The 26,020-nt window shown below is 39.8% G+C and overlaps 1 protein-coding gene across 7 annotated transcripts in view; it reads right to left on the reverse strand.

The window, feature by feature from the left end:
- Positions 1-26,020, reverse strand: part of CCSER1 (coiled-coil serine rich protein 1) — a 1,139,724-nt gene that overhangs the window by 278,464 nt on the left and 835,240 nt on the right. For all 7 annotated transcript variants that reach the window (XM_068232582.1, XM_068232600.1, XM_068232592.1 and 4 more), the window contains one exon: positions 11,334-11,411. In XM_068232582.1, coding sequence (XP_068088683.1) covers positions 11,334-11,411 — 78 coding nt within the window. The remainder of the gene's footprint in view (positions 1-11,333; positions 11,412-26,020) is intronic.

Below are 26,020 nucleotides of genomic sequence, written 5' to 3' on the forward strand. Positions count from 1 at the left end.
GCTTGAATCACTAAACCGTGATTACTGGTATCACGGTCGCGCTAGTGTTTTGCGCACGTTATTACGCGCGTAACATTTTTTCATTCGGAAAACGCAAATTTTCACGTGAAAACAGCCGCGTTTCCTTGCGAAATATCGCATTCTGCACATGAAAATTTGCGATAGCGTGCGCCAAATGTTACATGCAAAATGCTAGCATGATCGTGATAGCAGTTATCATGGTTTAGTGAATCAAGCCCCATGTGTGTCTATATGTGTGAAAACATACCCGTTTTATCACAGAAGCTAATGTAATTGATAGAGAAAACATGTGCAGTGCTTCACTGCTGTCTGTTTTTATCTGCATGGGGAAAACAAATTCAAATGTGAGCTTACCAACTGATTAACATTGGTTCTCAGTTTACCTGTACAGAAAGCAAGGGGGGGGGGAGGGGCCCCCTCTAAAGTTTTGCAGGGGAGCCCAGTGATTTCTGGTTACGTCCCTGTAACGTTCCCTATAAATATATAAAATGTATTCCTTTTAATATTTATAATACCATTTAAAAGTGTCACCACAGACTGAAGCTTTAGGAAGCAATTCTGTGACAGCCACACAAAAAAGCTGATAAAGAGTAATGCTTTCGCATTACTGAAATTGTGTACATAGTTTTTAAATCCATGCTGTAAAAAATAAATGCATATCAAAGGATCAGACCACCTATAACTGTAAGTCCAGGTTTTGAAAGTATAAGAGATTTTGGCCCAGTTTTCTCCTAGGAGATAATTTTTCATCTCGTATTTAAAGTGGATCCGAGATAAACTTTTACTCATTGCATAATTGTGTTCCTTTCATATAGTTTATAGGGCATTCCTCAAGACAAATACTTTTTTTGTTTTGTTTTAATACACTAATTCTTTATAAACTAAACAAGCCTCGTCCAGAGCTTCTTTTGTGCCTTGGCACTGTAGCAAGGGCTTATGGGAGCTCAATCTGGGCAGGAGGAGGTTACTGGCCATTGATTTCAGAGGCAGAGGGGAGGAGGGAGGAGGAGAGGGGACTGAATTTACACACAGGCAAGCTGAAAGCATCTCCAGCCCTCAGCCTGTGACAATGTGACAAAAAGAACATGGCTGCCCTCGTATCACAGGAATAAATAATCATAAGCTTTTGAAGCTGTTTGCAGCTAGATATGCTGTGTAAACTATCTAAACTTTAGATAAGATATATAGACAAGTTACTTGTTAGAGTTAGTTTTTCATCTCGGATCCATTTTAAAATAATGTTTCAGCACTGCAATTGAAAAACTACCAAAAATAGGTGAAAAGGTACTAACAAAATTATTTCGAGTATTTTCTGGCTTGCTGGTGGTTTAAATGGAATTTTATTTACAAATTGTGAAAATATTACCTAGAAGAAAACTCAGGTGAAAAAGTTTATTGCATATGGGCCTTCAAGTCTATAGTGTGAATACCTGGCATTGATAGGGAACACCCCTACCATCTAAAGTGGGAGAGACTAGAGCAAACACCAGTAAAGAAACCACTGGAGTTACCAAAGAACAAGGCAAGTAGATAATTTTACTAGACCTACAGCTGAAACCTTACTTTGAGTTGTGCCATCCTTTTAAACATGTAAAGCTTGTGGCAGAATACTTTGTGGGATTTTAGTAGATTTTCAAAACTATCAGTTCAATTTATAAATCAAACATTATTTAACCACTTCAGCCTTCAGCATGTTTTCACCTTATGCATCATTTCAGCGCTCCTGCCATCCATTTGCCAATAACTTTATCACTACTTATCACAGCTAAATGATCTATATCTTGTTTTTTTTTACCACCGATTAGGCTTTCTTTGGGTAGTACTTTTTGCTAAGAATTTTTTTTTCTAAATGCATTTTAATGGGAATATTACCCATTACCTTTTTTTTTACCAAAGCAGTTAAAAAGGGTGCAAGGCACAACCTGTTAAAAAGGGCAACCGCTATGCAGTCACTAAGGGCAACATGAGTAGGCCACCTTGGAGCATAAAGCGTTTTGACCAAGCATTCCACACTGAATAAGCAACTAGCTCCAGCCAGGAACCCTGGTCCCCTACGTCAAAGATGATGTCTTTAACCAGTACACCATCCAGCAAATACAGTTTTGTGAGTGTGTGTGTGTGTGTGTGTGTGTGTGTGTGTGTGTGTGTGTGTGTGTGTGTGTGTGTGTGTGTGTGTGTATTTACAGTCTTCATCAGGGATTACTTTGTTTTGCATGATGACTAAGGTGGTCATACACTGGGATGCGAACGTTTGGGCAACCTTGTTAATACTCATGATTAACAAGGGCAGCAAGGTGGCGTAGTGGTTAGCGCTCTTGCCTTGCAGCTCTGGGTCCCTAGTTCAAATCCCAGCCAGGTCCACACCTGCAAGGAGTTTGTATGTTCTCCCCGTGTCTACGTGGGTTTCCTCCGGGCACTCCGGTTTCCTCCCACACCCCAAAAACATACAGATAAGTTAATTGGCTTCCCCTTAAAAACAAAAAAAACAAAAACAAAAAAAACAAATTGGCCTAGACTGTGATACATACACTACACGACACATACATAGACATAGGACTATGGTAGGGATTAGATTGTGAGCTCCGCTGAGGGATAGTTAGTGACAAGAATATATTCTCTGTACAGCGCTGCATAAGATGTCGGCGCTATAGAAATACTAAATAATAATAATAATAATAATGACTGTCCTGTATAAATCGTTGGTTCTTACGATAATAAATGTCAGCTAAATATATCATATAGGAGACACACACAGTGATATTTGAGAAGTGAAATGAAGTTTATTGGATTTACAGAAAGTGCGCAATAATTGTTTAAATAAAATAAGGCAGGTGCATAAATCTGGGCACTTTTGTCATTTTATTTATTCCAAAATCTTTAGAACTATTTATTGGAACTCAAATTGGCTTGGTAAGCTCAGTGACCCCTGACCTACATACACAGGTGAATCCAATTATGAGAACGAGTATTTAAGGGAGTCAATTGTAAGTTTCCCTCCTCTTTTAATTTTCTCTGAAGAGTAGCAACATGGGGGTCTCAAAACAACTCTCAAATGACCTGAAGACAAAGATTGTTCACCATCATGGTTTAGGGGAAGGATATAAAAAGTGGTCTCAGAGATTTCAGCTGTCTGTTTCCACAGTTAGGAACAAATTGAGGAAATGGAAAACAACAGGCTCAGTTCAAGTTAAGGCTCAAAGTGGCAGACCAAGAAAAATCTTGGATAGACAGAAGCAACGAATGGTGCGAACAGTCAGAGTCAACCCACAGACCAGATCCAAAGACTTACAACATCATCTTGCTGCAGATGGAGTCACTGTGCATCATTCAACCATTCTGCATACTTTACACAAGGAGATGCTGTATGCAAGAGTGATGAAGAGGAAGCCTTTTATCCGCCACAGCACAAAAAGAGCCGCTTGAGGTATGCTAAAGCACATTTGGAGAATCCAGCTTCATTTTGGAATAAGGTGCTGTGGGCTGATGAAACTAAAATTGAGTTATTTGGGCATGACAAGGGGCATTATGCATGGAGGAAAAAGAACGCAGCATTTCAAGAAAAACATCTGCTACCTACAGTAAAATATGGTGGTGGTTCCATCATGCTGTGAGGCTGAGTGGCCAGTGCAGGGACTGGGAATCTTGTCAAAGTTGAGGCGACAAGGTGGTGTTAATAGGCTGATTTCCATAATAATTTATGCTGAAATCGATCTGGAATCGGCCTGTGGTTTTGCAACCAACAGATCTCTCTCTGATCAGATTCATTCAGAGATAGATCTGTCTCTTGGTCAATTGGCCACCAAAATCGCTTGATGTATGGCCACCTTTAGGTTTCTTTTAACTTGTTCAATTTAACACATGCGGTTTTATCTTTGCCTAATACCATATACTGTAGATTCACATTAAGCTGTATGTGTTTAAAACAATGCATTAAGGGATGTGACATGATTGCACTCTCTTATAAATCGGATTCTGAGTACATACAAGGTTATCAAAAGTTCAATTTTGCAGAATTACACATGCTTCTCTGTGTCACTTGCAAACATCTCTATTGTGATAAGGCCTACTCAGTATGCCCATGATTTAAATGCTGTTACATTTAAAGTTACTTATCACCTACATTTTAAGCCTGCCTACAGAAAATGATTCCATATCAAAATATATACTCGCAATATTCTTTTGCCAAGAAACACTATGTTTCATTATAAAGAACACAGCCCTGGAGCTTCCATCAGGGGACTTTGCCTAGGCATAAATCTGAAGTACTGCGTCCCAGGTGCACTGTGGTAGAATGATATAACCTGTTTCATATTATATACTATGAAATCTGGGTAAAAAAGGTGCTTATAACAAAATATTGCTAGTAAATCTCAAAACTTCTACATCCCCAGACTGTCTAATAGCAAAACGAAAGGAGTGACTCGTATGAGGGACTTTTAAGGGAATAGCTACATTTCTTCATAAATTATACATCTAGCTAATATCTGAACAAATATTTTTAATATGTAACAAGATTTATTCAAATATATTTTAAGAACGAGGAACAGAAAATTGTTTCTCTTGAAATGAAGATACTGAATCAATCCTTATGCTACTAATTCTCAGTATAGATAGCATATACCGTATTTTTCGGACTATAAGACGCTCCGGACTATAAGACGCACCAAGGTTTAGAGACCTAAAACTAGGGAAAAAATAATATATATATATATACTAAACCTGGTGCATCCATAGTGCAGAGAGGTCTTATGGACTTTTACCCCCCCAAACTATCTTTTTTTTTAACATATGCTTCCTCGCCTACACTAACTTGCACTGGAGTCCCAAATAACCATTTTGAACCACCTGTCTCACTAGCACTGTCTGCTCTTTTGTGGTCAGAATGTGACATGAAGCATTAGAAGGAACTAATTAATGACTTAATATAAGCAAGTGAGTGAGCTGCAGGATTCAATCATGTGGCTAGATAACGCCAAAGTTTTTTTCTGGGTAACACATGCTTTTATTAAGTTCCTACAAAAACCTACACGAACACTAGCTGGCAGCACCCATACATCACACAAATGCCATCACCAGCTGGCAGCACCCATACATCACACAAATGCCATCACCAGCTGGCAGCACCCATACATCACACAAATGCCATCACCAGCTGGCAGCACCCATACATCACACAAATGCCATCACCAGCTGGCAGCACCCATACATCACACAAATGCCATCAACAGCTGGCAGCACCCATACATCACACAAATGCCATCAACAGCTGGCAGCACCCATACATCACACAAATGCCATCACCAGCTGGCAGCACCCATACATAACATAAATGACATCACCAGCTGGCACCACCCATACATCACCAGCTGGCAGCACCCATACATCACAGAAATGCCATCACCAGCTGGCAGCACCCATACATCACACAAATGCCATCATTAGCTGGAAGCAATCACACAAATGCCATCACCAGCTGGCAGCACCCATACATCACACAAATGCCATCACCAGCTGGCAGCACCCATACATCAAACAAATGACATCACCAGCTGGCACCACCCATACATCACCAGCTGGCAGCACCCATACATTACACAAATGCCATCACCAGCTGGCAGCACCCATACATCACACAAATGCCATCAACAGCTGGCAGCACCCATACATCGCACAAATGCCATCACCAGCTGGCAGCACCCATACATCACCAGCTGGCAGCACCCATACATCACACAAATGCCATCAGCAGCTGGCAGCACCCATACATCACACAAATGCCATCACCAGCTGGCAGCACCCATACATCACACAAATGCCATCACCAGCTGGCAGCACCCATACATCACACAAATGCCATCACCAGCTGGCAGCACCCATACATCACACAAATGCCATCAACAGCTGGCAGCACCCATACATCACACAAATGCCATCAACAGCTGGCAGCACCCATACATCACACAAATGCCATCACCAGCTGGCAGCACCCATACATAACATAAATGACATCACCAGCTGGCACCACCCATACATCACCAGCTGGCAGCACCCATACATCACAGAAATGCCATCACCAGCTGGCAGCACCCATACATCACACAAATGCCATCATTAGCTGGAAGCAATCACACAAATGCCATCACCAGCTGGCAGCACCCATACATCACACAAATGCCATCACCAGCTGGCAGCACCCATACATCAAACAAATGACATCACCAGCTGGCACCACCCATACATCACCAGCTGGCAGCACCCATACATTACACAAATGCCATCACCAGCTGGCAGCACCCATACATCACACAAATGCCATCAACAGCTGGCAGCACCCATACATCGCACAAATGCCATCACCAGCTGGCAGCACCCATACATCACCAGCTGGCAGCACCCATACATCACACAAATGCCATCACCAGCTGGCAGCACCCATACATCACACAAATGCCATCACCAGCTGGCAGCACCCATACATCACACAAATGACATCACCAGCTGGCAGCACCCATATGCAGAAAAGTGTACCAGAATTTCTATATAGTCTCATATGCCCCAATACCTCAGCCTGATGCCTGTGTGGATGAAGAGATGTACTCAGGCTGGGAGGGGGATTCCAAAGCCAGCACACAGTGAATTAGATGAATGAGACACGGACACAGGAGTGGGGACGATCAGAAAAACTTTCAAAGGCTTCTTACTCACTGCTAACGGTTACCAGATGGAACAGCGGATCAAGGGCTGGAATGCAAGGAATGTGAAGAATGCACACAGACACAGGCTTCTCCCGGTAGAGTTTGTACCTGTTTCACGTGAAGACTGTGCACGAAGATCTGACCTCGGGCTGTAATCCAGAGCGTGCAGCAGAGAGGGGGAGGAAGAGGGTCACAGGAGAGAGGGATGTGAAAAAAAACATTCTCCTCGGGCTTCTCAGGGCACGTGCTTGCAGCTGCTTTGATGTATGAGAAGCCGTTAAAGATGGGATGAAGCCAGAGAGACAGTGCACTGCAGTCTCTGCACTGATGTCAGCCGTTGTCATCGGGGAGTGCAGAGTGTGAGAGCCGGCAGAGATAGCGCCCTTTCTGACTCATCAGCGGCATGAGCCGAACAGAAAAATAAACAGGAAGTAGGAAGCAGGAAGCAGGAGGATGCAGGACTTTATGCCCGCGGCTGTGTAAAAGAGGCAGCATGCACTTAAATTTGCTTGCGGGGGACACATGGCCACACATTCGGATTATAAGACGCACTGACTTTTCTCCCCCTCCTTTGGGGGAGAAAAAGTGCATCTTATAGTCCGAAAAATACGGTAATATTTGTGCAGACTAAAACCATGAAGGTAAAAAAAAATGAAATTAGTAAACTGGAAATTGGGTTGGGTTTCAATATATAACAAAAGTAGAAGATACCGGTGCTCTAAGGGCCTGTCTCCATTCGTCAGTTTTTCTGTGCGTCATTTTTTCTGCATGAGTTGTCTGACAGTTTTGCATTGCTGTCAATTGTTTTTCTGCATGTGAAAAATGCATCCCACACACCAGGGGCAAACGCAGGTTTTTTAAGGGGGGGATTCCTGAAAGGTCCAGAAGCACTTATGTCCTCGAGTGCTTCCGAATACAGGTGGCTCCACACTGCCCATGCACAAAGGTGCGCTGGCGTATTACGGAGCTGCCTATCTTTGGAAGTACTCAAGGACACGAGTGTTTCTGAGGGCTTCTGGTAGCAGCAAATTTGAACGGGGTACAGCGCTGGAACAACTCCCAGAGAGAGGAATGGGAGATAGACTTAGTTTGGACAATTCAGTGGAATATGCTACATAGTGTCACATACCACAAGCGATACCCATATAATGCAGGGATATATGCATCTGCGGAAGATTGAGGCGATATATAAATACTAAATAATATTTTGCCTCACTAGAATTGCACTTTTATTTAGCTTTCCTGTATGACAAGAAGACACAGCCAGCTCTAGGGGAAGAGGGAAACAAAAGTGAATGAAGGAGGCTGGTGCACACCAAGAGTGCTTCTGAGCGTTTTTCAAATCAACAGTGATTTGAAAAGCGCTTGGCTAATGTTACCCTATGAGGGTGTTCCCACAGCAGCGTTGTGACTTTTTCAAAATCGCAGGTATACTGCATGTAGCATGTTTTTGAGCGATTCATTCAAAAATCGCTCTGAAAATCGCTTCACAAAATCACACTCACAAATTGCTAGCGATTGCTATTGTCATTTTGGCGTTACACTAGCCCAGAGAGAGGAGTGGAGAAATTGAGAATAGCCTGAGATGGAGAAGAGAACTTATCTGTATTGCAGTCCCACATCAGACAGGCTACATGCCTGTAATCGGACTCCTGTCCCTGCCAGTCTCCCACACAAGTCAGAAAGAACCCTCCTGGAGTCTAGGGACTGTCAAAAACTTTTCAACTTGTTTAACACCTTATTCACACATGCAGTCATTATAACAATGGGGTGAGACCATACAGATGTTTGCTCATGAACCCTGAGTCCAGGCAAGCTCTGCATCATGCTGTGTATATTTACCAGCTTGCCTGCCCTCTAATTGCATCATGTCTGACACTTCTGTGCTGTGGAGAGTCCGGGACTCCAGAATCAACATTCTCTCACTGCAGGCTGCATCTCGTTGTGGGGGAAGCTCGTTGTGAGGGAAGCTGGGCTGCCTCTCTCATTCTATTAGCTGGAGGGAGGCACCAGAAGTAAGAAGAGAGGGAGAACGAGGCTGTTTATATTATGCGGGCTTCCCTGGCTGAATACACAGCTCAGTGCAGGGGGGGTGTTCCAGATACCCGGAATAGCTCCCTCCGTTTGCCAGTGCACACAAGTGTTGTCCCAAGTAGCACTCAGCTGCCAGAGGATCCAATTGCAAATTCCAGTAACTCCTCAGCACTTCACTACTATCTAATCCAATCAGAATCTCAGACTTACTGCAGCCATTAAGTGCACAGAGAGACACAGACTCACAAATATCTACCCCCACACAAATAATGATATAGTATAAAAAGTTTTACCAAAACATGTATGCAGTTAATTATAAAGGTTCCAGCAATAGAAACTAACATTGTGGGCCCCTGCATTCAGGACCATTTTTCATATAACTGCACTACAATATACTGCACAAACAAAGTGCTATGTGCAGATCACAGAACAATTTTCTCAATGAAGAGCGAGCACCAATACTGGGCAATATAAAGTATTGAATTTACAGCGTCATGAATGCCTGGTGTCCTGGTCCCCTGTCACTATCTATGGGATTGATCTCCCATAGGACTGAGTCATGAGTCAGCTGACAGCCCCTGACTGAGGAAGCAGATAATGCAATCAATCACTACAGGAGAATGATCCCATAGGTAGGGATGGGCAAACAGGACACTGGTAATTAATAACTCTGTAAGCTCATTTCTATATATTGCCCAATATTGCAGCTCACACCCCATTACCCCAGACAATGGCAGAAGGCCGAAACCTGTTGGGTTGGAGAATGGGCAAGTAGTTCTGTGATCTGCATATAGCACTTTGGTTGTGAAGTATATTAACGCAAATGTATGCAAAAGGGACATGTATTCAAGGACTTACAATGTAAGTGTGTCCCACTGTGAGGACTACAATAGAACAATGGATCGCTTCACTATTTTCCAAATATCACCTCAGCCCAGGCCCGGATTTACGTCACAGGAGCCTATAGGCACAGATGTCCTGGCACCCTAGATTTCGCCATCCATGAACCTACAAATCCCCACCAAACCGCATCACAAGTGTGCTGGCTGGCCCAGCTGTCACTTCTCCCTTACTTTCCCTGCCTGTCATAGGTAGAAGCAGATGCCCCTTATTATTAGGTAGTAAAAGGTACCCCCAGTATTATGGTGCCCCCGACTGAAGGGAGATCTCGTCAGTGGAATGCCGATAAATGGGTGAGTAACCTATTATTCACACTCAGTTTGGGACTAAGCATAGGGAAGGACGGAGAAAGGCATTTGGAAGTGAGCCGCCTTTCCATCATCAGGTGCCTGTAGACAGGAGTCTACAGTGCCTTATTTTAAATCTGGCCCTACCTCAGCCACAACCTACATACTGCTACCACGTCTTCTATACTCCTGTAGAAGCAGTAGTGTGTTGTACTGTGTTAGCCAACACTCTACTGCTTCTACTATGCTGAAAGATACCACATTCCTGGAACTGAAAAAAGACCTATACTTCTGTAGAATCACTTTCTCATTCTCAAGAAAACAGGATTTTTACATGGGCCTCTCCCCTTATACAGATACTTACGTATCTGTGCTCTCTAATATTACTGTTTTATATGCTGTAATAATCTTAAATGATGCATGATTAAAGACATCAGCAATAGAGTCAGGGACACCTGTACTCACTTTGTTTTCCTGAATTATCTTCCCAGGTGACAATTAGCTGAGTTATGTATGTAGCATTAATAAGTAAGCATTCCATCTGGTACTGTATGTAACAGATCCAGTCTGTCCCTTTCATGTGAGGCTAATTAAAAGATCTAAACATTTTTGTGTTTCACCACTTTGTGCCAACATCTGTTTTCTTTACTATTAGCTGCAATTATCAGGGGTCCAGAAAAAAACAACAACAAGGTTTTGATACCATGATACCTTCTACGTGCTAACTAAAATAATAAGAATAATCTATGCTTTTAGGGAACTAGTCCCCTTCTTTGAGCATATTTTCACATCTTACATCTACAAATACACCTGACAAAGGGGGCTACCTCCCCAAAAGATCCCCTTATGAAACGTATTCAGTTAAAGAGGAACTGAACTTTTGCACAGGGCAGAAGGAAAACATAGAAAATGCACCCTGTATGTATTTAGAGAGTTTAGCCTGTCTAATTCTATCTCCGCTGTGACTACAGTAATTTTCTCTTAGTTGTGTCAGCTGGTTACCTTTTCAGAGCACCTAATTTGTAAACACAGAATGTTAACCTTATGTCTGCTTCCATGAATCAGGCAGTAGACACACTGCAGATTTATTGCAGGACTTGTATCAGCTGTAACAAAGACTTGTTTTTCTTTAAAAACATTATTTATTACTATACTGTTGCTTATCTTTTAGAGTAGAGAGGAAGTTCTGAAGTCAAGTCCACTTTAACCATCAAATGGTATCACTTTTATAATATTTTGTTTTTCTCCCTATAAAATAGTCTTGTCTAACACGACACAGAAACACTTTCTTTTGACGGGACTGTCATTACCAAAAATGATATTGTTCCAAGTAGTAAAAGCCTCTACGTAAAGTATATAACAGAAGGCTATGTACTGAAAGCCAAGCAGTTCTTACCTTAAAAGGATAATTTCTTTCGGCAGTGGGGCTAATCGGAAGTGAAGCTGTGCTGCTTGCTGGGCTCATCTCTGTGCTCTGTAAGTGAAAAAGACAAAACAGGTGTTTACTCTTTCAATATAAACATCAAATAGCATACGGAAGAGACAGAAGAGACAAATTGCTCCTCACATGCTTGCACAAACAGAGCATTAGATCAAAGTTATAGCAGTATCTTGTGCTTTTTACCTTTTTTTCGGTTGCCTTACAAGATATAGTGCCATTTAGCCCAACAAAAGCTAAAGTCCTTTGACAGGTTGTCTCCTTTTTATTTGGAGGATTGTGATAGCAGCAAAAGCAACAGATAAACTGGTCTATAATGAACAAATGTGCTAATGTGACAGCAAAGGGACATGGTTAATGTGGAATGGGAAAAAAAACATCTTCAGCAACTAAAAACTGTTACATGCAACAGATGTCTGCATCGGAAATAAATAGGCAAATTAAAATGGACATGACATCAAAACTGGAGTTCCTCATGTTTAGGTTGGCGTAGCTGCAGCACAAATAATAACCATAATAGCTATAGAGGGAAAAAAAACTTCTGCTAATAAGTTTTAATTGAAAAAGTATTTGTTAGAGAGAATCTGTTTTCTGCCCGATCTTGTATGATTATGCGATTGGGAAAACAATGGAGACATGGAAGGATGACAGCCATGACTGGATGGTACATTTGGAGGGATACAGTGTGCTTAGAAAGGACAGATCAGGAAGAAAAGGTGGAGAAGTTTGTTTGTTACAACCTCTTTACTGTCAGTTATGAAGTGGCTGAAAACTCTAAAGACATGGAGTCTGTATGGATAAATATTCACGTTAAAAGTAAGTAAACTATGAATTATTTCAATTATCCAGACATTAACTAGTGCATTAAAGCTAATCCCACTTGTAAAAGAGAACATCAACACCACAAGACCATTGCTTGACTCAAACAGTCAAACAGTAGCTGAACTAACCAAGGGAATTGCTTTTCGTTGTTTAGTCATTTCACTGGTCCACATTTTATACACAATGTGCAAGTTTAGAAATGCTTGGGCAATAGCAATAGCAATATGGTAATTTTGGACCTGGCATTTCACAGAAATGAACTACAACTGAGACGTTTTGGAAAACCTGGTTTAAACAGACCAAAGACTAAGTCTGCTATGCCAGTAAACTGGAATAAGGACAAGGGCACCAAAAGTAAATGGCAAACTTTTAAACTGATTAGGCACTTAGTAAAACATTAATTTAACATGTTAAAGCAGAATGAAACCCAGCATTTCGTCTTTGCTCTAAAAAATATTTACAGCATATTATATACAACCAGCTATTTTTTTTACTAGAACAGCATTCAAAGTTCAGTGCAGAGAAATCTGGATGCATCCGAAATTTAGATAATGTTATCTTGTGTTTACTTAATTGTATCAAGTGAGGAATGTAATGTGACACATTCTCTGACTGTGCAGGAGCTCCTGGACACAGACAATACATTATGAATAAAACCAGTTATGAATAAAATGCAAAGTCAGCTCTCAAAGCAAAAAACTGTACTTTTGGGAACTTGTAATTTTGTAAATGAATAATAATACATGTTTTTATTGAATATTATGTCAGGGTTTTATATCGCTTTAATACAAAACTGAAGTTTTAAAATGGCCTGTTTTTGCACTTTTTAACAGTTTTGCTGCTGGAAGGATCGGAATACACCCATGGGAGTCGCGGGGGTGCTCACATACACATGTAAGCGGGCACACATGCATACACACGCTTTCTGCCTTCAATGGGTGATAGGGAAGTTGTTAAATGAATCATTGAATAAAAAAGTGTGTACAAAAACATTACTCATTGCTGTTTTTGCAAATCAAAATAGGAAAACGCCTTCTAAACTTTTAGACCTTTATTTTTCCTTTACCAATCTAGAGCTGCCTACACCACCCCTAATCTTTTCCACCCCTCCCCAGCACCCAGTCAATCATCTAAAGTCATTGAAAGCTGTCAGTTGGGAGGTGCGGCTTTAGCCAACAGAGCAGCTACTCTCCCTCCTGCACAATAATATGACTAACAGGGGAGTGTTTCCAGGTGACTGGGAGTGAGCAGGCTCCTTAAAGAGAAACTCCGACCAAGAATTGAACTTTATCCCAATCAGTAGCTGATACCCACTTTTACATGAAAAATATAATGATTTTCACAAACAGACCATCACGTGGCGCTGTATGACTGATTTTGTGCTGAAACCCCTCCCACAAGAGGCTCTGGTACCGTACGGTACTCTGGGCAAACTGCCACAATGTAACAATGACACACACAGGAAATGGCTGTTTATAGCTGTCTGTTAAAGCCAGAACAGCTACATAATCTGCCCACAGTAACAATGTCACCATGTAATACATGTCAGAATGTGAATCTGGGAGAGGAAAGATTTTACAGTGAGCAAACTCTGACTAAATCATGTATACATAATTATTGTAAAAATTAAGCATCTTTTTATATTAAATTATTTTCACTGGAGTTCCTCTTTAAAGAGGAACTTCAGCATAAACAAAAATACTGTCATTAAGTTACATTAGTTATGTTAATTAAAATAGATAGGTAATAACATCTCTTACCCGCCCCGTTTTAAAAGAACAGGCAAATGTTTGATTTCATGATGGCAGCCATCTTTTTGGTTGAAAGGAGGTGACAGGGAGCATGAGACACAGTTCCAACTGTCCTGTGTGCTGATCACCCCTCCCAGTTGCTAGGCAACATGAATAACAACATAGGAAATTCCATCATGCTTTGCACAGCATCAGGGAAAAAAAGCCCGGGCAGTTTTCTTTGATGGGTGGAGCTTAGCTAAAAATGCAGCTAAAATGATGCTTTGGTAAGAAAAGCAAAGTTCTGATGCTGTGAAACTGTTAAAGAAACACCAAGCCTTTTCAGTTCTGCTGAGTAGATGTTTAGTCTGGAGGTTCACTTTAAGTCACCAGAGACAACTTGAAGATTTAGAAATTTGCGCAGCTGTTATTTTCCTTTGTTATTTAGAAAAACAAACATATTTTTTAACAAAACATTTTAGGCATAAATCATTTAAGATGGTATTCTAATAAATGCATGTAAGAAAACAATGGGGCTTTTGGAATGGCTTTTGGAAGCCATTTGTAATTATTGAAAGTATTATCTTATACACAATGTAAATTCTAAGCTACAGTAACACTTTAAGTATCAGTTACAGACCTACCAGACTGTTCCAACTTCCAAAACGCATGCTGTAAGATACTCTATACTGCAAATAATGTTGCCTTATCTACTCCGTCTATTGATTGTTCCATTCATGCATGCAGATTACTTTGGGAGATTTCGCCTAAGTGTGTTTGACAAATGACTGTTGACAGATGTCAGCAATTTGATCCATTTCTCTGAAAATTTGCAAGTTAGCTACACATCAACATTTCCCTAGATGACAGGCACACATCAAGTTCACAAAATAATTTACTCTCTTGCCTGCCAAAACACACACTACTTTGATTTTTGACTTTGTGCAGCGCTAAAAATATCTAAAAAAAAAAAAAAAAAAAAAAGAGAGGGAGAAAAAAGAAACGAAAAAGAGAACTAACTTTGCACCATTTTAGCAACAGAGCATTATTATTATTTCTCCTCTTCTAAATATGCAAAGCAATTTATCTAAACAGCGTCCTTAATTATGTGGCACTGTGCAGCTGTGCAGACTACCTATTGTATTTCGCTTAGAAACTTGTGCCAGTTTAATGAGTACCAGTAAAAATAATTTCAGTTCATGCTGTGCCTGTGTTTTAATATGTTATCTCTTGTCCATTGCAGCTTATGTTTGCTTGGTTTTCAATGAGGAATAAAGCCAAAAACCTACTGCAGTAAATTAGGAATCCTTCATTTACCCTTGAGTATGGATCACAATGTATTTAACATATATTTAAAATGTGGCATACACTTTGCATTGTCTTCCACATCATCATTGCTACCGTCTTCTGAAGCAAACGTCTGTGTTCGGAGAGGAATTTGTTTAGACTAAAATATTATCTTGGCGATTATGGTGCTGGCACTTTCTGTGCATGTCCCACACTGGTTCATATTAGTTAGGTAAAAAAAAAAACGTCTGTGCACCAAGTTCAACCAGAAAAAGATTGGTTCACCTACTTATCACAATTACAGTGCAGACAGTCACAATTTTCAGGGTAAATGGTTTGGGCCAAAAATGGAAATGGATGGGGTTGAGATCAGTGGAAGAATAGCCTTTCCATTCTGAAACCACAGTGGTGAAGGAATAGTACACGGTATATATATATATATATATATATATATATATATATATATATATATATATATATATATACATATACACATACAAAAGGTACATCGTCCCACCCAACATAGCAATTAAAAAACAAAAAAATGGTTTTCAATCAAGACCAGAAACCAAAGTATCTACTTGTGCTTATATAAATTTTTAATGTTAGCCTGCAAAATGTAACAAAACATGATTCACACCATATTAAAATCCTAAAACCAATCTGGACCACGTATGCTAGTATTAATTTTCACCCACTGTCCCCATGATGGTATGTAGCCAGATTGATCACCCAGCCGCAGCTTATGCAAATCAATCGGTTACCCAATCATATTTGGACATCTGTGGGCCCTCCACCCGGCGCACACCATGAGGCCTCTTCACTCACACACAGTTTGACAGTGCACTGTCACCTAGAAGTTTAATACTGGGATCACTGGACTAGTTTTAATCATCTTCCCCTTGTGGAATCTAGGAATACTTCTTGGTTCATATATGGGGGTACAGCTGTGCCTAATGCCTCTACCATCCACAATATTCCTGTATTCCGTGTATGTGTTGTAGCCCGAAATGTCCATAGTTCCCAAAAGATATGTGTCTTCAGATTTCCATCTATCTCATAGGCTCCAAGCATGTACAAACTCTGTGTGTCTGCTGCTGCTGCTGTTGTTACTCACGACCTTGCTGCCATCAGATCCATCGACTTGAGGGAGCTATATGCTCAGGGCTCGTTCAAGTCCTTTGCCCGATGCAATGTGTGCGTCACCTCCTCGCGCTAATCCAGCTGGCTGCTCCGGTCTCCCTTTCAGTATACTTGCAGCGGCGCATGGTGCGGCCCGGCGTCCCGGGATGGTGAGCGCTAGCGTGGTCCACCTCACCCCACCCACTGATGCGTTTCGCCCCGCCCACGGGGCTTTCTCAAAATGGTTTTAATCACCCAATTTCTGTTGTAAACAAGTAAAAATTGTTTTTCATAGAGTTGATTGGGTAACACTACAGTTGCAATATTTGTTCCTAAAATTATAATTGAGCTCAGACAATTAGCAAGTAATGGCTGAACGGTGAATTTGGTTACCGGGTTCAGTAGTAGAAGCCGATCGGGTAAAGTAGAAGATGATTGGCTAATACATAAGTTATAGTTGACTAGCTAATCAGCTTTTAGTAGCCAATCTGCTAGTACATACAATAGTAGCTAGCACATACCATAGCCAATTATTAGAAGCTGATTGGCTAGTACAGCGATTTGTAGTTCAGTCATTTGGGTGTCGGAGACATGGGGAAGTATTAGGCATTAGGAAGGTAGATTTATGTTAGGCATTAATAGGGAAGTTTAGTGTTAGGCAATAGGAGGAGAGGTGCATGAAAAAAGGATGGCAGGAAAAAAGGGCCCTGGTTGGATAACATATTGGTGCCTGTGGATAACAAAATCTCAATAAGGATAAACGTTGTTAATGAAATTGGTTAACAAATACCATTATAAAAAATATGGGAGATTAAAATGAAAAGATATTAACTTTAAAAATCATTGCATAATTCAACAATACAGCTTAATCTAACCCTACTCTCACACAAAACCGTCCCCTGGTGGTGCCTAACCCTAATCACTTCCCCTGGTGGTGCCTAACCCTAACCACCCAACCTGGTGGTGCCTAACCACCCCGCTGGTGGTGCCTAACCCTAACCACCCCCTGGTGGTTCCTAACCCTAACCAACCACCCTGGTGGTACCTAACAACCACCCCTGCACAAACACCCTTACACATATAGACACAATAACATATTTGATAACAAAATATGTACATACAAACGATATAATATGACGAAAACTATAACGTTGCAAGTTTCTAAAACCATAACATATTTCATAAACATTAATGTTCTAATGTGGTTAACAATATTTTTTTCGGGCGCCTTTTTTTCTGCCTGGGATGCCGTATTAACAAGAAATGCATTAAAGTCTATGGCGACGCTCTTTTAATCCACTAGCCGCCGGCACCCTTTTTCCCTGCTACTAGGAGGAGGGATTTCTGTTAGGCATCAAAAGGAAGGGTCTATAGTAAAATATCAGTGATATGACATCCCCCGGCGCCTATATGAGCAATATTAACCCAGTAAAGGCACTAAACAAAAGGCATTACATTGCTGTGACGTTCATGTTGTCTAATGAGTGAAGAGACTGTTTGAAAATATAATTTACAGACCATTCAAATATTACCTCTATAAATGGTAATTTTTTGTTAAACGTGACAGCAGATATGTCTACCAAATGCTTATCTGGCAAACTGTTCAGATTTCAAATGCATCAGTCAGCAAAAATGCATCTGTAATAGATAAAAGCACTGAGTTAGGAAAGCTAAATCTGCCATCATGTGTAGAGTAGTGGGACACACATATATTATGTCAAAGGCTGCCAAATACTTTTTTTCTTCTTTTTATCACAGGATGCTGAAGAAGATGCCAAGATCTGACTGTGTGTCGTGTTTGATCCTGCATAGCAAAAGAATTGTTTTGTGATGAGCTTCATCTGACAGCAGGGTCTAGTGAGTGACCTCTGATTTCATTGCTACTTGATATCCTGGATGTTATTTAATGCACAGCAGATTGTGTGACAAACTTGTTAGCAGATTTCAAAGCTACGTTCTTCTTATGCTATTCCATCTACCAATTTTTCAACTGGCTAGAGTTCATTATCTAAGGCTGTACATTCTTCTGACTAGCCCAGACAGCACCAACAAGTTTATTTATAGCATGAATTTATATACATGTCTGTAATATATTTCATGTTTTACAAGGGGGATTAATACTGGAAAAAGCAAAGCTTTCATTACATGATGAACATAAGTAATGCCAAGAAATATATTTATAAAAATGAGTCACAAACAGCCATTTGCAATGCTCCAAACACCTTTCTAAAGTCTCCCTTCTGTTATTAAATAAGTTTGTTTTTCTACAGCCCTGTGTGTTTCAGCTTTGTGTGAGGCTGGAAGAGGTCCTAAAGTGAAAATCTGCTTTATAAATACTAAATAATATCATGAATAATAACAAACTGACTTCAAAACATTTGTTTCCACCATTGCTGATAACTGTCTTATAACATACGTTAACATGTACACCTCAGAATCTATGTTCAAAGTCTTAAAACCAAACTTTACTGTCCAGTACTAAAGTAAGTCTAAAAGTCTAATACGTGATTATATTTGTTTACAGTCAGAATGTATGTGAAGTGTTTTTTTATTGTATTCCTGAGCATATAATTGAAGAATTTATGATTATTCCAATTCATGGCAGTGAGGATAAGGTTATTGTGCCTACACCAAATATACAGCGGGATGAGAAAGTTTGGGCAGCGTTGTTAATTGTCATGAATTTCCTGTATAAATCATTGGTTGTTACGATAAAAAATGTCAGTTAAATATATAATTTAGGAGAAACACACAGTGATATTTGAGAAGTGAAATTAAGTTTATTGGATTTACAGAAAGTGTGCAATAATCTTTTAAACAAAATTAGGCAGGCGCATAAATTTGGGCACCATAAAAAAGAAACATTGCCTCAGGATCATCTCCAAAGGATCACATATCCCCCACTCCTTCACAACAACCTATTAAAATACACCCATTTGTGAGCTGACTAGTGAGGCCCCTTTCATACATACTGTGTTGCATCACATTGCAGTATGCTCCCCCACCGCAGTGGCCATTAGTCTCTAAAAAAAACCAGTTTGTATGTGCGCCCCATGTCTGTGTGAGTTTCATCCAAGCACTCCAGTGTCCTACCAAATCCCAAAAACATACAGATAGGTTAATTGACTTCCCCGTAAAATGTCCCTAGACTATAAAACATACACTACTCTCCTGTGGGGTGTATTTTAAACCATTACAGGATGAGGAGAAGAGTAAACTGCTGTAAGATAGAGATGTTAGGTCATGTTTTGCTGCAGCTTAACATTGCAAGCACTGGCATCAGCAGAGTCTTTAGTTCTTTTTCTGAAGACCCTCTAGAACTCATGCCTATGAGTGCAGCTCCTTGGTGGGACCTGGAGATACAGTTCAGTACGACATGTTATGATGTCCTAACCACCTGCTACTCCACGGTCATGTGTACCTAAAGTCTACAGTGCAAGGAGAAAATAAATGTACAGCTAAATCTTTGCCTGAAACCCTACATTAAATTATTAAACATTGGGATTTTCTTTTTTATCATCATGCCAGAGTACTGAAATGGCACAGTAAAAGGGCATTGTGGATGATTTTACTTGCTGTGTTGTTTTTTGCCAAACAATTTGAACGTCTAATGGAAATGCTAAGCTACTGACCAAGAATACAAATGTTCTCCCTTAGGATTGGTTATCCTGTAAAGAAAGACTACACAGCCATAACTGACAGTTAGCTGGGGGCAGTTCTCACATTACATTTACATAAATAAAACATTTGTTTTTGATGCACACAACTTAGCAAAGCTGTGTATTGCTTGAAGGAGCTGCAAGAGATTTGAGGCACTCAAGGAAAGCATGTCTTTTAGCAGACTGCACAGCGGAAGGCTTGAACGTTAAATTAAAACAGAGAAAGTGACACGTTACCTAGGGCAAGTCAAAGCAACAGAGAAAAATGTGGCAATTACCAACTAATCCCTACAAAAATATGTATTTGTAATTTAAGCTACTAGGTAGCCAATGTTATCAGTGCTATCTGTCAGTGTCTTCCCTTTTTTTATTCCTCTCAGGCAGAAAAGAAAAGTGACTAACAGCAAGACTGGATATCAGGACTCAATCATCCATTATCAAAAACTTGCAAAAGGGACTGAAAGATTACTAAACTGCTCACCTTACCACTATAAAGTGAAAAAATGAACACAACTGTCTTTTTCCACTGAAGCATGTCATGTTTCAGTATTTTAATATCTTGATTGCTTTTAAGTACACAGCTGTTGTTATCAAATCTGTATTTGAATCAGCTACTTGTATGTTTGAAACACAAAAACATCTCAGAATTGTACAAAAAAGAATCCAAACTAACGTGCAATTTGGCATAAATCACCAAAACACACTAAACTGTTGGAATCCACTTGACCTCCAAGGGTTTTTAAAAACAATGAAAATGTATATGCATGTATAATAGGGTATTTGGATGTGGTTTTACTTTTTGGCAACAAGATGGAGATACAGAGTTAGTGTGTTCTAAAAATAGAAACAAAACCAATTGTTTATTATTTGTTTATATTTGTGTAAATACAGGGGGATAGATACTCTATCTGGTGGTGGTAAAGTGGTTAAAGTGGATATGAACTTTTGCACAGGACAGAAGAAAACATAGAGAAATGCACTATGTATGTATTTAAAGTGTTAAACCTATCTAATTCCCTCTCATCTGTGCATAATCCCAAATTGTAATTTGACCTCTCCCCTGTGTCACATGACTGCCATGGCAGAGATATAAGATAAGCTCATTTGAAAGCACAGGATGTTAACAATTTGTCTGCTTCCATGAATCAGGAAGCAGAAACAGTGCAGATTTATTTTAGGATCAGCTCTAACAAAGAAAAATGTTTTTTGTTTTTTTTTTAAATTAAGGATATTATGCTGGTGCGTATCTTTTAGAGCAGAGAGGAAGTTCTGAGTTCAGGTCCACTTTAAAGAGGATCCTCAGTGTTAATGCTACATTTAATTGATAGTCTTATAATATAAAGTTGCCGGGGGGATTTCTTTCACATTTCTCCCAGATTCCACGTCCACCGCCTTCCATTGTGAAACTCCACCTTCTTGCAGAACGAGTTGTATTGTTTTCTCTATCTCAAACAGAGAAAACACTGAGGCCCTCTTCTGCAAGAAGGTGGTACTAAGGCGGCGGACATAGGGCCCTGGTAGGGATTTGGAAGAAAAAGACCCAGCAGGTTGCTATAACTTTATATTAGAAGACTACTGATTAAATGTGGAATTTACTCTTTAAAAGGCAAAGAGAAAAACATTGTCTCCAGGCACACAAACTACTGAAGTGGTTTCAAGTGATGATATTGATTTACTGAAGCATCTTGGGACGATAGTTCAAAATCTGTCCTGAAAACATGGTCTGAAGTCTGAGCTATTAGGTGACAAGGGTTTGCTTGGGCCCTAGCAGATCACGGCAACAGATCCTGAGAAATAAGTAAATTAATTCATGTGTGATGCAAACACCTGAAGCAATAATATTTTTAAATAAAAATCCATGCTTATGGGATATTAGTGCTTTAAATTACTTTTTATTCATTTAATGTTCTTAGAAGATCTCTTGTTAATTTCATTTGCAACCTGTCTAAAACTCAAGTAGTAATAACCATAAAAATATTTGGCTTACATATTACAGCCAGATCCTGAAGTTGGTTACTCCGTGATCCGGACGGCCAACCCTGTTTCCAGGGAAGGGGCAGAGAGAGAAGCCAGGGAATACAGATGCTGTCAATAACACATGGTCTGAATGCCTTACTTCAGGACTTAACTGGCCACGTCTTGTCATTTCCTGTGTTTTGTTTTGTACATTGGCCACAGTAGACAGTCACTTTGCATATTGGCTGACCAGAACTTGGAGTGACCAGACTCTGGATTCTAGTGACTCGTAATATACACTTCAGAATAGATTGCCTAGTAACAACCCTCTACCTCCAGGGCCCATATGCAATTCACCTTTTCTTCTGAGTTTTCTCCTAGGTGATATTTTCATAACTTGTCATAAAATGCCTTTTAAGCCACCAGCATGTAAAACAATACTCAAAATAAATTTCATAGTACCTTTTCACCAACTTTTGGGTACTTTTTCAATCGTAAAATGCTGAAAAGTTGAATTAAAGAGAAGATGAAAATTACCTCCTAGGAGATAACTCAAGTGAAAAAAATGTAATTGCATATGGGCCCAGGAGTACTTAGTTCTCAGAGCAGGAAACATTCAAACTCTTTCTACTATCTCTAACAAACTCTGACACATCAGGTGGATGTTAGGAACCCAGTAGAATTGCAAACATAATGTCTGTAAAAATCTTAAACTATACTTCTGAAATGAGGGCACTGTCATTTTCTTTTAACAAAAGTGGAATTTGATTTTCAATAAATCTTAGACATAATGTATATATGGCCTACATGTTAAGTGCAAATCAATAAAGTAGATGCTTTGAAATAAATGTTTTTTTTGTTATAAAGAATTTAATAAAGATGTCATATTGGAAAGTGGACATTTATCAAATATTTTATCATTCATGAGAAAAACTATCTCTGATGGGACAGCAACAGATCTGGTATTCCACTGGCAGGCTGAGAAGGTAACATACTGGCTATGAGGTTAAAGTACTGACTGGGAACTTGTAATAAAAGTTACAATGTCTTTTTCCTTAAACTTACTCTCCAAGCTCTGTGTGAACTGCCTTCCAGAGCGTGGTCTGCAGAAGTGTGCCTTGGCAATCTCACTATACAAAATAAACAGTGCCATGGAAGTACCATAGTTTGCTCGTGCAAGGGGGTGGAGCTATGCACCAGCCAGATCCAGATTTACCATTCAGGAGGCTGTAGGCACAGATCTCTCGGCATCTTAGACTTCACCCTCCATAAACCTACAAACCTCCACCAAACTGCAAGTGTGCTGGCTGTCTCAGCTGTCACTTCTCTCTCACATCCCTTGCCCATCATAGGTAGCTACAGGTGCCTCTTAGTATTAGGTAGCCAAAAGTACCCTCAATACTAAAGTGGATCCGAGAAGAACTTTTACTCATTGCATAATTGTGTTCCTTTCCTATTGTTTATAGGGCATTCCTCAAGCCAAATACTTTTTTGTTTTTGTTTTAATACTCTAATCCCCTATAAACTAAACAAGCCACGCCCACAGGTTTTCAGAGAGCCAAGGCATTTTCAGACAGTAGCAAGGGCTCATGGGAGCTCAGTCTTGGCAGGAGGAGGGGGAGGTATTACTAGCCAGAGGTTTCAGAGGCAGAGGGGAGGAGAGAGGAGAGAGGAGGAGGAGGGATTAGGTTTTTTTGCTCAAGATGCAGATAAGCCTGCCTCTGTGTAATGTTTACAAACAACATGGCTGCTGTCATTGTATCACAGGAAGAAATAATAATATTCTATTAAAGCTGTTTGCAGCTTGATTTGCTGTGTAATCTAAACTTTAGATAAGATATATAGACAAGTTACTTGTTATTGTTAGTTTTTCATTTCAGATCTGCTTTAAGTAGCTAGAGGAGCCCCCAAGTATTAGGCAGCTAGAGAAATCTCAGTATTAAGTAGCTAGAGGTGCCCCTAAGTAGTAAGCAGCAAGAGGTACCCTCAGTATTAAGCAGCTAGAGGTGCCCTCAAGTATTGCGTAGCTAGAGCTATCCTCAGTATTAGGTAGCTAGAAGTGCCCCCAAGTATTAGGCAGCAATTGGTACCCTCAGTATTAAGTAGCTAAAGGTGCCCCCAAGTATTGCGTAGCTAGAGGAACCTCAGTATAAAGTAGCTAGAGGTGCCTCTAACTGAAGGCAGAACTCGTTAGTGGAAAGCAGAGAGAAGGGCGAGTAACCTCTAATTTACACTCTCATCAGGACTGCATAGGGACAGAGGGAGGGAGGCACTTGGTAAGGGGAGTTAGCCGCCTTTCCATCATCAGGCACCTGTAGACGCATGCTTTCCTTATGGTAAATCCAGCCCTGGCCGCTGGCACACACAGGGCTTGGAGAGTGACTTTAAGGAAAGAGACCTGGCAAGTCATTATAACTTTTTATTACAATAGGTTTCATCAAATAATGCGTAATATGTCAGCGCTGCGTAATATGTTGGCGCTTTATAAATACAATAAATAAATCAAATGTTTAATTTTCACTGAATAGTCTCTTTCAAATTACAGAAAAATGGCAGAGATGGGAGATGTGTCTTTTCTCCAGTAACCTTGATACTGATCATTATCTGCCTGTCCTAAAATTTTACAACAGAAAACATAATTTGCGTCAGGAAAATAACATTTGAATGTCTTTGCTGTCATAATATGTATGTGCATTACTTATCTAGTTTTACATCAGAACTCACAAAGAAATACATCAAATTTTGGAAGCTTCCAGTTGCCAATCTGTTAAGTTAGTCAATGAGTAATATCACACTTATGGTGCCCATACACGATACAATAAAAACATTTGATTTTCCCGTTTATTCGATCTAAATGATCGAATCGAATGAAAGTTGAAAATATTTTTTTTCGATCAAGAAATGTGGACATTTATCCTGTTTTTTCGAGAAAAATCTGATAGGACATGCTGGAAAAATCTTTATATTCGATCTAACGGAATAATCGAACTAAACTATCTAATCGGAAAAAAATGAATTGTACCATGTATGTCCACCTTTGTTCACATCTAAAATCCAAATCGCTTACTCTTTGACCTGGAAATGAATAAATACAATGTATTCATTCATCAAAGCGCTGAGGAAATCGATATACAAAGCACTTTTTCAAGCGCTTTGCAATTTCCCTTTACCTTCTATTGAGCAAAAGCACTCAGAAAATGGTACAGGCAGCACTCTCATAGTGAATCATTGCACAAGCTTTATAGGGCGATTTTCAAAATCGCCCGCGCTTGAAAAAAGGCCCTAGGTGTGAACAAGCCCTTAAAGTAGGCACATATGGCATGTTTAATACATGAAACATTATATTCAATTAAAACACTGAATTTAATGAAAATCTATAAAAAAAATGTAGACCCTCCTGAAAAAATGTCTGATGGTTATATTGATCATACATTGATCAACTAAGGACTTTCTCTATCTAATCAAGTGAGTGGGAGCACAATGAGGTTCCAGGTGGAATTACACGGGTGACAGATGCATTAGCTGTGATTGATATAAGACCACATCTCTATTAAGACAAGGGCGCATACGCAATTCACTTTTTCTCCTAGGTGATATTTTCCCTCTTGATAAATAAAATGCCTTTTAGACCACCAGCAAGCATGAAAATATTTAGGATAATTTTGACAGTACTTTTTCACCTACTTTTTGGTACTTTTTCATTTCAGAATGTTTAAGAGTTACAGTATAATCTTGTTATAATAAACTCTGATGTAGTAAACATTTGGGTATAGTAAACTCCCTCTCCAGGTCCTGGCCAATCTCCAATTATAAGTCTATGTGAGTAACACCTCTGGGACCATATGCAATTCACTTTTTCACCTGTGTTTTCTCCTAGGTGATATTTTTTAAACGTGTAAGTAAAATGCCTTTTAAGCTCCCAGAAGGCAAGAAAATGATTAAAATAATTTTGGCAGTACTTTTTCACCAACTTTTTGGTACTTTTTTAGTTGAAAAGTACTGGAAAGTTATTTAAAATCAAAGATGAAAAATTATCTCCTAGATGAAAACTCAGGTGAAAAAGAGAATT

This window comes from Hyperolius riggenbachi, chromosome 1 (assembly GCF_040937935.1).
Source record: "Hyperolius riggenbachi isolate aHypRig1 chromosome 1, aHypRig1.pri, whole genome shotgun sequence".
Lineage (NCBI taxonomy): Eukaryota > Metazoa > Chordata > Amphibia > Anura > Hyperoliidae > Hyperolius > Hyperolius riggenbachi.